This window comes from Drosophila suzukii, assembly GCF_043229965.1.
Source record: "Drosophila suzukii chromosome 2 unlocalized genomic scaffold, CBGP_Dsuzu_IsoJpt1.0 scf_2c, whole genome shotgun sequence".
Lineage (NCBI taxonomy): Eukaryota > Metazoa > Arthropoda > Insecta > Diptera > Drosophilidae > Drosophila > Drosophila suzukii.
The window spans coordinates 18,435,092-18,450,035 of NW_027255896.1; the positions used below are offsets into that span (position 1 = coordinate 18,435,092).

The window sequence follows — 14,944 nt, forward strand, 5'->3', positions numbered from 1 at the left end:
TAATTGGTCAGCATTTTCAATACCTTCTAAACACAAAAACTATGTTCATGAATCGAGGTGGACATGATCTTAAAACTATGCATTATGGTGAACGCTTTACATTTTTTATCCAGAAATGACGTCGGAAACGTGCGCCTGCTTCTTCTATGCAAATCTCCGGAATCAAAGCAGAAAATTAATTTCTATATATAATAAAAATGTTCGCAATACCAAAATAAATGAATAAATGTATTATTATGCTACAAAATAAACTTCTGACTTGTTATTTCGAGCTAAAATTACAGGTACGGAGAATGGAAAATATTTCCTGACTGAGATACCCCTATTATGGGAACGTATTAGAGCTAGCAGTTAGCCGTGAGGTCGTTGGCGTGAGGCCCATGATCTTGTCAATGAGCGTGCGCCTTCTGGGTTGTGCATGTGTCCCTTTTATTGCGGTCAGGTAATTGACAGGTGCGCATGTTCGGGTAGCTCTTGCCTGAATCACTTTTATGACATGTTTATGACCCATTTGTGGAAAGAAGAGAATCTTAGACAATTTACCAGTTAAGCGTTCTGGGGCGGAAACAAAAATGTGTGTTTAAAAATTATCCACATCTGAGAATCATTAACTTGTGAGATATATTTTATTTGGGATCTTTTGATTTCTAAATTAGTTTTATAATCATAGGAAACATTATTCCACAACATGATCGGACATATTCCTCTAAGGTAACCATCTTTAAATACTTTGGGTGTGCGACCTTTCACACGTGCACAGCAACACCTGTGATAATGAGCCAAAGTGTACGTGGTCACACCTTTCCCCAACATGATCGGATATGTTCCTCTAAGAAAAAAACCTTTGGATACTATGGTTGTGCGACCTTTCTCACGTGCACCTTTCTCACCTGACTATTAATTGCACATAATGAGGGGAAGGATACATAATCAATATTGTCACACGGGGATGTGGGGGCGATTTTACTCTTTATAGACACGATCGCGACATTTTTATGACTTCAAAACCCATTAAAATCAGTTAATTTATTGGATTATGCGAATTGTCTCAGAACCCGCATACGTTAATGAGGGCGGGGAGGGGCGCGGGGGCCATTAATATTCTAATTGTCCCAGAATCCGCTTTTCCATACTACTTACCGACTTATTTTTCTTTAATAAATAACATTAATTTATTTATTAATACATTTAAAAATATGATTTCAAAAGAAGACTTGAAATTACTACTGGAGTCAAGGAACATGTTCATGGGTATTGACGTAAAGGAGTTTATAATAACAACATTTGGAGAACATTTAACTTTATGTAAATTTTCTAATAATAATATAGAAACTTGTGCTTGTTTTCATTTTTTAATTCAACAATATAGAGTTAGAAAATTAATTTCATCATATGTTGAAATTCTAAAATAAAGAGAAAGCCAAAAAAAAAAGATGTTCTATTGTTTGGAATTTGCTTTCGAGGGTGGGTCTATTATCAGCTGTTGCATTTTTTAACATCTGGTTTCTTTCTTTACAATGATTTATCTCTACCAAACTTTAGTTAAAGATAAACATTTAGACTATAACGTTGAAAGAAAAAAATGATTTCCTCAAAAAATTGAAGAGTTTTTAAAAAAGCATGGAAGTGAGATCTTCAAGGAACATGTTACAAAATTTAAATAATTTCATACATTTTTTGAAGATGTAGAAGCCACCCCAGTAATTCATTTCAAGTATGGAGAAAACCCTTCGGCCAAAGAGCTAGTGAGATGGCTCTGAGGGCGCCGAGCTGAAGGCTACCGAACGGGTCGCAGGTTGCGGATAGCGAGCGCCCTGGTTCTCCAGGGTAGCTACGAATAAGCGTGGAAGTTGGACACGGCCCGGCCACCGCCAAGCCCCCAACACGAAGCGCAAATAAGTAGCCCCGGACAGTCAGCGGGTATCTGCGCCGTAGCAGTACCGACGTCGCGCTTGTGCTGCCGCCTCCGACAAATAGCTCACACACACCCCCTTCCCACACTCTTTGATCCTACCTCTTTCCCACCCACACAACTCATCTCACCCCGGGCTGGACTAAGGTGTCACTCGTACCGTGCCGAGAGTCAATCTGGCTGGGAGCCCGAGTCATCAAATAACTCAGTCTCAAACGGTGAGCTCAGGCAAGTGGCGACCGCCTGTTCTAAGTCAGCCTTACCCGGGTACGGCGGATCTCTGCCCGGGTGGACCTGTCCTTTCTCCGCAGCTCGTGGGATTTAACATGGAGAACTTAACAATTAAAAAACAAAAAGACTGCACAAGACGAGAGCCCGACACTCTTATAAAGTCGGAAGTCGTAACCAACGACGAAAGTAAGAGCAAGATCACGGCTCTGACTACCCCAGTCCACGTGACGTCGACCCCTGCCAAGGCCAGCGAACAACGCAGCCGGCTAAGCCCAACTCGCCATAGTGACAAGCCCAAGCCTCCCACCAGCGTAGGTGTGGCTAACCAGCCACTCCAACCTGAGGGGAGCGCCAAAGCCGGTCTCATGGTGAGTACCAGGGCAAAGGAGTTTAAGAGGGTACCACCTAACCAGGCAGGACCTCTTGAAAGAAAGAAGGCTACTAGGATCCTCAAACGGCTGGCCACCAATCCGATACGTGAGGATCAGACTTCGAAATTGGATTACCAGAAAATCCAAGAGGACATAGCCTGGGCGAAGGCAGTTATCCCAGATTTCGACATCGCTATGACTACCAGCAACAAGCGAGAGAGGTCGATGGAGTCAGCTCAACCAGCGAGCAAGAAGGCCAAAGTAACCAACCGCGGCACATGGTCGAGATCCTTTGCGGAGGTGGTAAAGGATCGGAAGATCATTGGAGTCATCGACCAGAGCGATGAAGGCGGAAGGATCCCAAGAAACCATTGGGGTCTGGTTAGACGGGCCCTTGCGACAGTGGCCTTGAAAGTGCTGGACGAAAACCCAGGACCGCCACCCGATTGCACAGATGCAGGGTGGTACCAGGGCAACGTAAAGTTGATCGCCTGCGAAGACGAGAGATCGGCAGCACTCTACAAGGCTGCAATTGACAAAGTCGGCGAGGTCTAGGAACCAGAGGCTATACTCAGCCTGCTGACCAGGTTCAACCCAAAACTGCCAACAGACGGTTGGAAGGTGGTCAAGGTGGAGAAAACCGAGCGAGTCACCATGAGCGTGGTTATCCTCCTAAACCAGGCCTGCTTGGAACCCCTCGCAGCCCAGCAGCACAGAGTGAACTACGGGTTCGACAAGGTGCAGCTTCGTATTTACGACACCGATAAAACAGCGGCAGACAACCTGGCTGCCTGTGCGTCGTACGAACCCCCGAGCGACGACGAACCAGATCACGAGGAGGCCACCCTCACCGGCTACGTGTCAACCGACTCGGAGCTGACGGAGAGCCTGAAACAGCTGTGCACCCAGGACACAACCCGACCAGGGCGCTCTGTCCTCCAGGACATAGCGGAGGAAGCGGAGGGTACCCAGCCCGACCCCAGTCCCAAAGATGGTGCAGTTTCTGCAAATTAATCTGCACCACAGCAAGGCAGCATCCGCTGCCCTCCTCACCCGCCTGGCAACAGGCAACATAGACGTAGTCCTCATTCAAGAGCCATGGATTGTTGGTAACAACATCTGTGGCCTATCAACCCCCCTATACAAGCTATTTTACACCAAGGACAAGGGTAAAACCAGAACCTGCATTCTTACAAAAACACACTTTAACACATTTCTTATTCCACAGTTTAGCGAAGGCGACCTTACCACGGTCAGACTGGAGCTAAACGAACACACCCATCACACCATAGCATCATTCTATCTGGCTCACGACCACGAAGGGCCACTACCAAACACCACTACACAAGAACTCATACGCACTCACTCATCTAAGGAACTCATCCTGGGTGGGGACGCTAACTCACACCACACACAATGGGGAAGTACAAACACCAACGAAAGGGGTGAGTTACTCTACGACTATCTCCTTCAATCAAATCTATTCATCTGCAACAAAGGTAATGACCCAACTTTCATCACTAGAAATAGGAGGGAAGTACTAGACAATACTCTAATATCTGATCCCTTACTTAACCAGCTAGACGCGTGGAAGGTGGGGATCGAACACTCATTCTCGGACCACCGATACATAGAATTTACAATAAGTCTAGAACATCCTCCCGCCGAGAACATAACTAATCTAAGATTAACCAACTGGGGATACTATAAAAATCTCCTCAACAGGAACCTACCCGCTCCTCCGACACACATACGCAACCGTCAAGAATTAGATAGCCTAGTTAACACTTTTACTGATATCTGCGGTGAGGCCTTAAAAAGGGCTTGCCCAAGTAGAACAGTCAAAACAAAGCACAAACCCCCATGGTGGAACCCAACCCTAGCGAACCTTAAAAGAGAGTGTAGAACTTACTTCAATAAAGCTAAATACAACAATAGCGAATCCTCCTGGAATCTATATCATTCAAAACTAAGCTTATACAAAAAGGAAATAAGAATATCAAAACGAAGAGCCTGGGCTAACTTCTGCAGTAGCATAGAATCTACTGCGGAGGCATCCAGACTCAGAAGAATTCTAGCTAAAGCTCCAGCTACCATTGGCTATCTTAAAACCAATGCTGATGGCTGGACGGAAAACAGTCAGGAAACCCTTGAACTACTGTTAGACACACACTTCCCTAACAATACCCAGGTAGTGGAGGACCTCCACATAGAGGTGAATCTAGACGACCAGAGTATTGCCAACATTTCAAACCCTGACCGCATTCAGTGGGCTGTTAACTCTTTTAAGCCCTTCAAATCACCTGGCCCAGATGGGTTCTTCCCGGCCCAGCTACAACGGACATTAGATATGTCCCTTCCCTGGCTGACAGCCATCTTCCACGGCTGCCTTGCTCTAAACCATATTCCAACAAGGTGGCTGGACGTCAAGGTAATCTTTATACCGAAAGCCGGCAAGCCCTCCCACACTAACCCAAAGGACTTCCGCCCGATCAGTCTCTCTTCCTTCTTGTTGAAGACCCTGGAAAGGCTAATTGACACCCATATCAGACTAACCATCGACCATAGCCTACTCTCTGACGCACAGCATGCGTACCGTAAGGGTAGATCAACCGATACCGCCCTCCACTCTCTAGTGTACAGTATAGAACGAGGCTTCCACAATAAGGAATACTCTCTTGCAGCGTTTCTAGACATAGAAGGCGCCTTCAACAACGTCACCCCAACGGCGATCACTGGTGCTCTGACTGAACTGGGCATTGAGCGGCCCATAGTGGGACTCATACACACCATGCTAACCAGCAGGTTAGTGCACTCCACTATGGGATCGGCCCTCTCGACCAGGAATGTCAGTAGAGGAACCCCACAAGGGGGCGTACTCTCACCTCTTCTATGGGTTTTGGTGGTCAACAAACTGCTATCACTTCTAGAAGAGGCGGGCACAAAAGTGGTAGCCTACGCGGATGACGTGGTTATCCTACTGCAGGGCAAGTTCCCGCAAACCCTTTGTAATCTAATGGAGACAGCCCTATCCACCCTTTCCAGGTGGACGGCTGGCTGTGGACTGGGAGTTAACCCGGAAAAGACCGAACTAGTTCTCTTTACAAGGAAGTACAAGGTACCAATTCTAGTTCCCCCAAAACTACACCAAACGCGCCTAACCCTTAGCAACCAAGCAAAGTACCTAGGTGTCATTCTTGACAAAAAGCTCCTCTGGACTGATAACATCCTAGATCGCACACGCAAAGCGGCCATAGCCCTCTTCGCTTGTAAAAAAGCCATAGGGAGGAAGTGGGGTTTCTCCCCCATGATAGTTCACTGGCTATATACTGCAATAGTCAGGCCCATTCTCCTCTACGGAAACATCGTTTGGTGGCCTTCTCTAGATAAGAACTGCAACCTCCGGATCCTTCACAAGATCCAAAGGAGCGCAGAGCTCTGCATCAGTGGGGCGCTGCGCACTACCGCCACCGAGGCACTAAACACAATTCTCGATCTCCAACCCCTGGACCTACTTGCCAAAAGCTGGGCATCTGCAACAGCGCTGAGACTCCGTGAAGCAGCGGCTTGGACAACGGGCTCCACGGGTCACTCCATTATCCTATCAAAACATTCACCCCTACCACGTTATACAGACTACGTCCCACCCATAGTCAACTTCGAAAGAAGATACAAAATTCATATACCCACCCGTTCAGACTGGGACAACCTCCCACATCAATTCGTAAACGCCGTCAACATATACACTGACGGCTCCAAGTTTAACTCCCAAACAGGTGGGGGAGTCTTCTCCCCCGAACTAGACATAAAAGTCTCTTTCCGCCTACCAGACCACTGTAGTGTTTTCCAAGCGGAAGTGATGGCAATTCAGGAAGCCACTACCCACCTGAACACGTCTGTACATAAAGACAGTGATATCTTCATATTCTCGGATAGTCAAGCTGCCCTCAGGGCCCTCGACTCCTACACAACGAGCTCAAAAACAATCTCTGAATGCCGCAAATCTCTTAACGAGATGGCCACTCATCTGAGAATCAGCCTCATCTGGGTGCCTGGGCACCGCAACATTGAGGGCAACTGCATAGCAGACGAGCTGGCAAGACAGGGGACAACCGCCGATATCCTTCGTGATAAGGACACGGTAGGGATGCCCATGGCTACCTGCAAGCTCCTTCTCAGGCAGAGATTGTATACTCTTTCCAACAACCGTTGGAACTCAATCTCAATATGCCACAATTCTAGACTCACATGGCCAAACTATAACACGAAAAGAACAAAAACTCTCCTAGGGAGGACATCTCCACTCTCCTAAATGCCCTCACGGGCCACTGTCTCATAGGGACTCATGCGACAAGGCTGGGTCTAAGTAACCACGACTTCTGCCGCAGCTGCAAAGAGATAGACGAAGAGGAGAGCATCGAACACCTCCTATGCTTCTGCCCAGCGCATAACCTAAAGCGCTTTCAAACCCTAGGTAGCTACACACTTCCGAACCTTGCGGCCATTCAGGACGTAAGCATTCAAAAACTACTATGTTTCTTAAGAAGAACAGAATACTTCGCTAAGGCAGTAAACCCATGAGCTAGGGAAACGGATCTTTCAGAGATCATGTGGTATCACAAGGGGCCCATTGTGGCCTAAGTGAGGGGACTAATATTTAGTCTCCAACCACTCCTACCTAACCTAACCTAACCATGGAGAAAACCTATCATCCTGTGCATGGGCATATGATGATTGTAAAGTTGGACCTGATACTTGCAGGTGTATGCATGTTAAAAAGAAAGAAGAAAATGCCTAAAAATTGATGGAAAGATACATTAGTTTATCTAAAAAACTCAATGAAAACTAATTTAACACGAATATGATTAAATAAAAACGTATTTGACTAAATAAACGATCTCATTTGTTTTTGTGTATATTCTGTTAGGAGGCACCCAAACCGCCACACTTAGAGTTATGCCCGACTCTTGGAGAAGGGCAAAATTAGGCTGGGATGGACCTGGTGTAGAGTCCGCCCAAAGCTAACACCTAAAAGGTGTTTTAAATGTATGGAGTTTAACCATATAGCAGGGAATTGCAGGGTCCAGGAGGACAGTTCAAAATGCTGCTACAACTGTGGCGCAAAGGAGCACCAAGCCAGAGGCTGCAAAGCAAAGGTCTGCTGCATGCTATGCAAACGCAAAAAGGAGAAAGATTGCGATCACCCAAAAATGAGTGGGAAATGACCGTACTTCAGGAGGGCTATGCAAGGGCATAGGGGTAAATGAAGTTCCTTCAGATTAACCTAAACCATTGCGAGGTTGCCCAATCGTTGCTGGAGCAAAATGTCATCGAGAAAAACGTAGACATGGCACTCATAAGCGAGCAATACAGGAATACAAATTCCGGAGAATAGGTAACAAGTAATAGTAAAAAATGGGCAATATGGAGCTGCGGTAATCCAAGGCGACAGATTAGCAAGAAAAAATGCGGAAATTGCTTCGCTAGGGCCCATGTGAATGGTATAGCTTTCTATAGCTCGAAGAGATTGCAGGACGCCCGGAAAAATCGCCCCGCCGTAATTGCCGTGGACTTTAATGCCTGGGCTCCGGAGTGGGGCTCCCCCCGAACCAACGCGAGGGGAAAGCCGCTACTTGAGAGCTTCGCCGCACTTGACCTAGAGCTGCTGAACTCTGGAACAAAACCGACTTTTTCAAGAGCCGGCACCAGTTTTATCATTGACCTCACATTTGTGAACGCTGGATTGGCCTCGGGCTTCAGCTGGGAGGTTAGTGACACCTACACGAGTAGTGACCATGCAGCAATAATCTGCACGATAAATTCTAGAAATGGCCTAAGACCGCGCCAGGGTACAAAATAGAAACGCTAGACGTGGAGATGGTACGGATGTTGTTCGAGGACCTCTCCACAAGCGGCTCAGCTGAAGAAAGGGCAAACCACATCGCAGAATACACCAAGGTAGCCTGTGATGCATCTATGCAGAGAAGGGGGAAAATCCCATTAAGAAGAAGACCTGCATACTGGTGGAACCAATCAATTGCGGAAGCCAGGAAAGACTGCCACAAGGCAAGACACGCATACCCACGCTCAAGAGGAAGGCCCGAACTTGAGGCACTTTAAATATATTTCAGGGAAAAAAGACGAGCCCTGGAAAAAACTATAAAAGAGAGCAAACGCAGGTGCTTTAACAATTTATGCGAAGAAATAGACTCCAACCCATGGGGCTTCGCATATAAACTCGTCACAAAACGACTGCGGGTATTTAGTCGGCCATCACTGGCCGTCACATACTGGACGAAAAGGCACCGGGACCAGATGGAATCCCGAATAAAGTTCTCAAAATTGCCATAAAAGCAAATACTAAGAGTACGTTGACATGTATAATGCATGCCTAACAGAAGGTGTGTTCCCTATCCGCTGGAAAACACAGCGGCTGGTACTCATACCAAAGGGGGAAAAAACCCGCGGAGGAGCCTTCTTCGTATAGGCCACTCTGCATGCTGGACACGGGGGTAAAATTCTCGAAAGAATATTCCACTCCCGTCTAGAAGGTGCCCTTGCCGAAACCAACGGCCTCTCAGAGATGCAGTATGGTTTTCGAAAGGGTCTATCCACCATCGACGCCGTCGGTAAACTGTGTGAAATCGCAGATATAGCCATTGAGGGGAAAAGGTGGTTGTACGGCACTAGGCAGTACTGCATAGCGGCAACGTTGGATGTAAGAAACGCTTTCAACTCCGCTAGCTGGCACCACACACTAAATGCACTGAGCAACATAAATGTACCAGTGTATATACAGAGAGTAATAGCGAGCTACTTCGAAGGCCGCCTGCTCCTGTACGAAACTGATTCTGGGCAATCGACCCACAGGGTCACCGGGGGAGTTCCCCAAGGATCAGTCCTAAGCCTTTTGTTATGGAATGCCATGGACGATGGGATCCTTAGGATCACGATGCCCGAAGGGACACGACTCATTGGTTTCGCGGGTGACGTGGCCATAGTCGTTACGGCAAAGAAACTCCCAGATGCGGAAAGAATCTGCAACGAAGCGGGGAAACGAGCAAGCGCATGGCTCGACTGCAAGGGACTCGCCTTGGCAGCGCACAAGACTGAAGCAGTCCTGATAAGTAGCAGGCAGAAAGTGGAGGCGGCTACTATCAAAATTGGAGAAGCCACAATTACATCGCGTCCAAGCCTAAAATACTTGGGCGTCATGATCGACCACCGGCTTGTGCCCTACGGGCATTCTGTGCGTTCCGCACGGTATCCCATGACGCGGCGCTTGTAATATGGGGAGGCGTACCGATTGATCTGCTGGCAGTGGAATCAACTAACATCCGCGCAGGCAGCACAGGGGTCGCAACTGCAGAATCCCTACGGAAAAGGTGCAGAGAACTCACCATTGCTAAGTGGCAAGAGAGGTGGATAAATAGTAGCAAAGGACTATGGACGTATAAGCTTATACCAGAACTGCAGAGATGGCTGGGTCGGAAGCATGGACATGTGGACTTTTAGTTAACGCAACTGTTGACGGGACATGGATGCTTTAAATACTACCTGAATAGGTTAAAGCATGAACGTTATCCGCACTGCCCACTCTGCGAGTCGGATAATGAAGACGCAGAACACGTGTTTTTTGTCTGTCCGAGATTCGAAAATGAACGAAGAGATCTGAGCATAAGGGTTGGGAGAACCCCAGCCGCTTGTAACCTGGTGGAAATTATGCTTGAATCAGAAGTAAATTGGTCTGCTGTATGCAACATGGCCACAATAGTACTCAAAAAACTGCGCATCGCAGAAAGACTGCGAAACGGCAGTACCGCCGGGGAAGCGGGGAGGGGGTGGAGTTTTTACTGGGTTAGAGTCTCAGACTTCGGCAAGCTAGCTCAGCTCCGAGTTGGCTTTCGAAGCTTTAAACCACCACTAACACCAAAAAAAAAAACACAAGCAATCACAAATTCCTACGTATGACAAAACACCCCTCTCTCACACTCCTACACACCCTATTCGGGTAAAGATCACTCTAACTCTAACTCACTCCACACATTTTTACGCATGACAAAACACCCCTCACATAAACACACCTTTGAGGTGAGAAAAAGACAAGACAAGACATGACAAAACACCTCACCCCCACTTTCACAATTTCTTTGGGGTGATCCTCACACCTCACACCCCTGTCTAACCTTATTAAGTGACCTTTTTATGCTAATTAGGTCAATATAACACCTTTGTGCATCCTAACGGTCACCCCCACCACCTTTTTCCCACACTTTTATTACTTAATTATGCTAATTAGGTCATTAAAACACCTGTATGGTTACAATGCGTGACTACTTATGGTCAACCCCACCCTCTTTTTTTGACATGATTTATTACTTAATTATGCTAATTAGGTCATTAAAACACCTATGTGCAACCATGCGTGACTAATTAGGGTCACCCCCACCCCCTTTTTTTGACATGATTTATTACCTAGTGAGCCAGGATCCGTATTATCCTACTACTTAAAGGAAAGACAGAAAAATTAATACATAAAGATAGTGAGGAAAATAACACTTCCATTAAACAAATTTATTTTAAAAAAATATTTTGATTGTAAAAGCAACGAATACACAGATTCTATATTTGTGAAACGAAGCGAGAAAAGTTAGGGATCAATACATCCCGAGCACGCCGACGTAGAAATATCCGTCAATAATAAATTAACAAGTTTGGGATCTAAAAATCCTGAACACGCCGACGTAGATATATCCGTCAATACAAAATTAAATAGTTTGGGATCAATAAATACTGAACTCGCCGATGATGAAATGACGATGATGAAACAAAAAATTAAATAGTTTGGGATCATTAGATCCTGAGCACGCCAACGATGAAATTTCCGTCATCAAAAAAGTAAATTGTTTAGGATCTCAAAATCCTTAACACCCCGACGTCGATTCATCCGTCAACAAAAAAGTTAAGAATATTGGAACTAAAGAGTCCAAGCAAAACAAAATGAGCAATGTTAATATTTCAAGTAAAAATTGAAAAGAAGAACTGGAGAAATGTATAGTACTTATGGTAAACATTATCCGTATGCCTTATTAGTTTCAGATTTAATTAATTCTGATATCAATAGAATGCTAAACGAAAAAATTATAAGACCAAGTAGAAGCCCTTATAATTCACCAGTGTTAGAAGTACCCGAGAAAGGACACAATGAAGATAACAATCCCAAACATAGAATAGTAATAGATTACAAAAAACTAAACGAAAACACTATACCGGACAGATCCCTGATGAAACCCCCGTATGTTATATTAGCTAATTTAGGAAAGCATAACTACTTCTCAACAATTGATTTAGAATCTGGGTCCCACCAAATTTTATTAAAGGATTCAGATATTGAAAAAACAGCAAAAACGGCAAAACTAAAAACTTAAATTTTTACCAAACGCCAAAAAAATGCAATCATGCCAAACGCACCCAGAATTCTCCAAAGAGCTATGGATAATATATTAAGGGAACAAGTAGGAAAAACTTGTCATGTCTATATGGATGATATTATTATTCTTTGAAACACTATTGAAAAACTTTATCCTAATTTAATAAAAATTATTAATATTTTACAAAGAGCAAATATTAAAATATCACTCGAAAAATCCTAATTCTATAAATTAGAAACCGCATTTCTTGGATAAATCGTTTCTCAAAAAGTAATTAAAACCGATCCTGAAAAAATAATATTAGAGAACTCCGAAGATTTCTAGGCTTAACAGGGTTTTACAGAACATTTGTCCCTAACTATGCAAAAACTGCTAAGCCATTAACAAAATATCTAGGACGGGAAAATGGAACAGTTTCTAAAGAAATGTCTACAAACATTTCAAAACAGTTTGACGACTCAGCTGTACAAGCTTTTAACGAACTAATAGATAATCTAATAGCACAAGTTGAATTAGTTCAGCCAGATTATAGTAAGAAATTCGTTTTTACAACAGACGCATCAGATTTAGCTATCGGGGCAGTACTAACACAAGTGTTTGTGCCGAACCGAAGTAGACACTTCCGGGTCACACCGCGGGACAAGGGGGTAATGAGCACTTGTCGCTGGCACAGGGACGCTTTGATGGCAGGACGATCGCGTCGCGGCAATAGTAACGATGGTTACTGCGATGCCGGACCACAGGCGATGCTGAAGCTGTGCTGAGGGTGAGCTAACGTGGTTAGCTGCTAGTTGAGATAGTGTATTACGAGCCCTATTCCCAGTTGTAGGAAGTAGAACCGCGGAGTTAAGAGGTGTGTTGATAACTGTTTTATTCTTCATTTGGAACATGTTTATATACTACTTGGAACACGAAAGTTTAGTGTAATGATTAGTGAAGTAAGCTATATTCTAAAGTTGGTCAGGGAATTATGATTATGGTAGCAGTTTGCGTAGTTGGCTTTGCGTAGTTGGCTGATACTGCAAAATGTGCTGACTGCATTGGCCGGTCAGTGTGCCGTTGGGTCGGTGAGACGGTGAGTTAGTGAGACATATAATATGCTGATCAGCAATTCTCATATGCAGTGGGTGCTACTGAGCGCCTGGTACTGTTCCCAACTTGGCTACTGCTTGATTTGTTGGGTGTGGTCATGTTGAGTACCTTTGGGTACGAACATTCTCCCCCCCTATTGAGGGGTACCCTCAATTAAGTCGTGATGTCGGTCAGCCCTTGACCGAATTGTATAGGAAGCCCCTAACAAATCATTGACCAAGGTGGATCGTTCCTTCAACTGAGGTTCATGGTTGTGATTCAGGTCCTTCACATCTTCTTTATGCTGCTTAACACTCCCCTTTGCGATAAAATTGACATTACCGTGGGGACTGAAATTGTGCCCTCGTAGAACTTGATCACTTGGCACGTCTATGGTATGTGGACGTTCTGCAACAAAACTAAGATCTTTCTTGGTAAAGTTTAGAAATGTTGAGCCAAAGTCAGCCTTCTTGTAGGGTTTGAATTGATGAAAAGTCGGTTCTATATTCATCGGATTTTTATCTTTCGCTGGCTCATAAGCAGCGTTCGGTCCTGCAAAATCATCTCTGTTTTCTATTAGATTGGGGTTGATTTCCGTATCAGATGAGGTTTCTTTATTGATATAACCTGTGATTACATAACCAAGCCTTGTGCCTTGTGCTAAAGGTTTATTAGGTCCTAGTTCAAGACGTTCACCGGTAATTACACGAGAAAATACTTCAACCCCTAACGTTAGGTCAATAGGTCCTGGTTGCCGAAAGTCAGGATCTGCTAACGGCAGTCCCTCGGGAATATTAAGATCGGTTGTAATCGGTACTGACGGTTGGTCTGTAATGACTGTGGGCATAATAAATACCTCTAATAATTTTTCAAACCCTGATGTACATGATGAGAGCTACACCGACAAGTGGTCGGTGATCCACAGTTTTCAACCTTATGAGCTGTAGACAAACAATTTGTGCATGCTCCTACTTGAATAATGGCTTGACGCCGTGCTTTGGGGTCCATTTGCTGGATACGGCTACATGCTTTAAGATTATGTTGTCCTAGGTGACAAATCTTACAGCTCTCTTCGTTGTGAACTGACTGATGGCGGAGTGTTGCTGTAGGTTGAGCGCTTTTCGTCTTCAGTACACTCCATAACGTTGGAATTTCCGTTGGTGCATCTGCTGAATTTTCGAGAGCAGCTAGAGACTGCTGGTCTAGTTTTCTTCTGATAAGAAAACACAGGATTGGATCCCAGGACTTTGTGCTGATATCAAGGTTTTTAGGAGTACTTATTGAATTTTGTATAGTGTCATGTAAGGCCCCTAGTTGGCGCGAGGAGCCATCTATAGGCTTATGGTCAATAATTTTTGCAATGGCGGCGAATACTAGTATTTTTCCGTTCTGGTACCTGGCCTTTAAACGCAAACAGGTGTCGTCATAGCCACCCTGTGAGAAGGCTGTGTCTGTCAAGACGTTTCTCGCTTCACCACGAAGCGAACTCTGTAGAATATGTAGTTTTTGACTGGCCGAATATGGTTTGTTATGTACCAATTCCACAAAGAGATCATGGAACCGTGGCCAGTCTAGATACTCGCCGTTGAACTCCGGAATGCTTATTGGCGGAAGTGCCAAGTTTAGGCTCATTGGCGCGTCGTTTTCTCGTAGGAGGTTCATTTCGTATTCCTCGTATAATGTGTGGAATTGGGCTAGCTCTGCTTCTGCCAGAGCTGCGGCCCCAGGTGTGCTATCCAATTCGTCGTGGGCTTGCCCCAGTAACGCCCAATGGAGATCCAGGTGCCTTTGTAGGGCTGGGCTGACAGTTGGGGCGTTCGAGGCTAATGTTAATGATGACTCCAATTCGTTGCATCTTCTCTACAACTGTCGGATCACCGTGTCAATTGCGGAATCTCCTTTGACTTGATCTCTTGTTGTGAGCTTGA

General features: G+C 45.1%; 1 protein-coding gene across 1 annotated transcript; it reads left to right on the top strand.

Moving 5' to 3' along the window:
- Window positions 1–3,070: 3,070 nt before the first annotated feature.
- Window positions 3,071–4,045, top strand: LOC139354165 (uncharacterized). The gene is made up of 2 exons (XM_070998420.1): window positions 3,071–3,683; window positions 3,743–4,045. Exon 1 carries the CDS (start codon window positions 3,169–3,171, stop codon window positions 3,526–3,528), a length of 360 nt encoding a protein of 119 aa, XP_070854521.1. The 5' UTR covers window positions 3,071–3,168; the 3' UTR covers window positions 3,529–3,683; window positions 3,743–4,045.
- Window positions 4,046–14,944: the final 10,899 nt, after the last annotated feature.

Excerpts from the sequence above, each read along its gene's own strand:
- LOC139354165 (XM_070998420.1), top strand. The coding sequence starts at position 3,169 with ATGAGCGTGGTTATCCTCCTAAACCAGGCCTGCTTGGAACCCCTCGCA.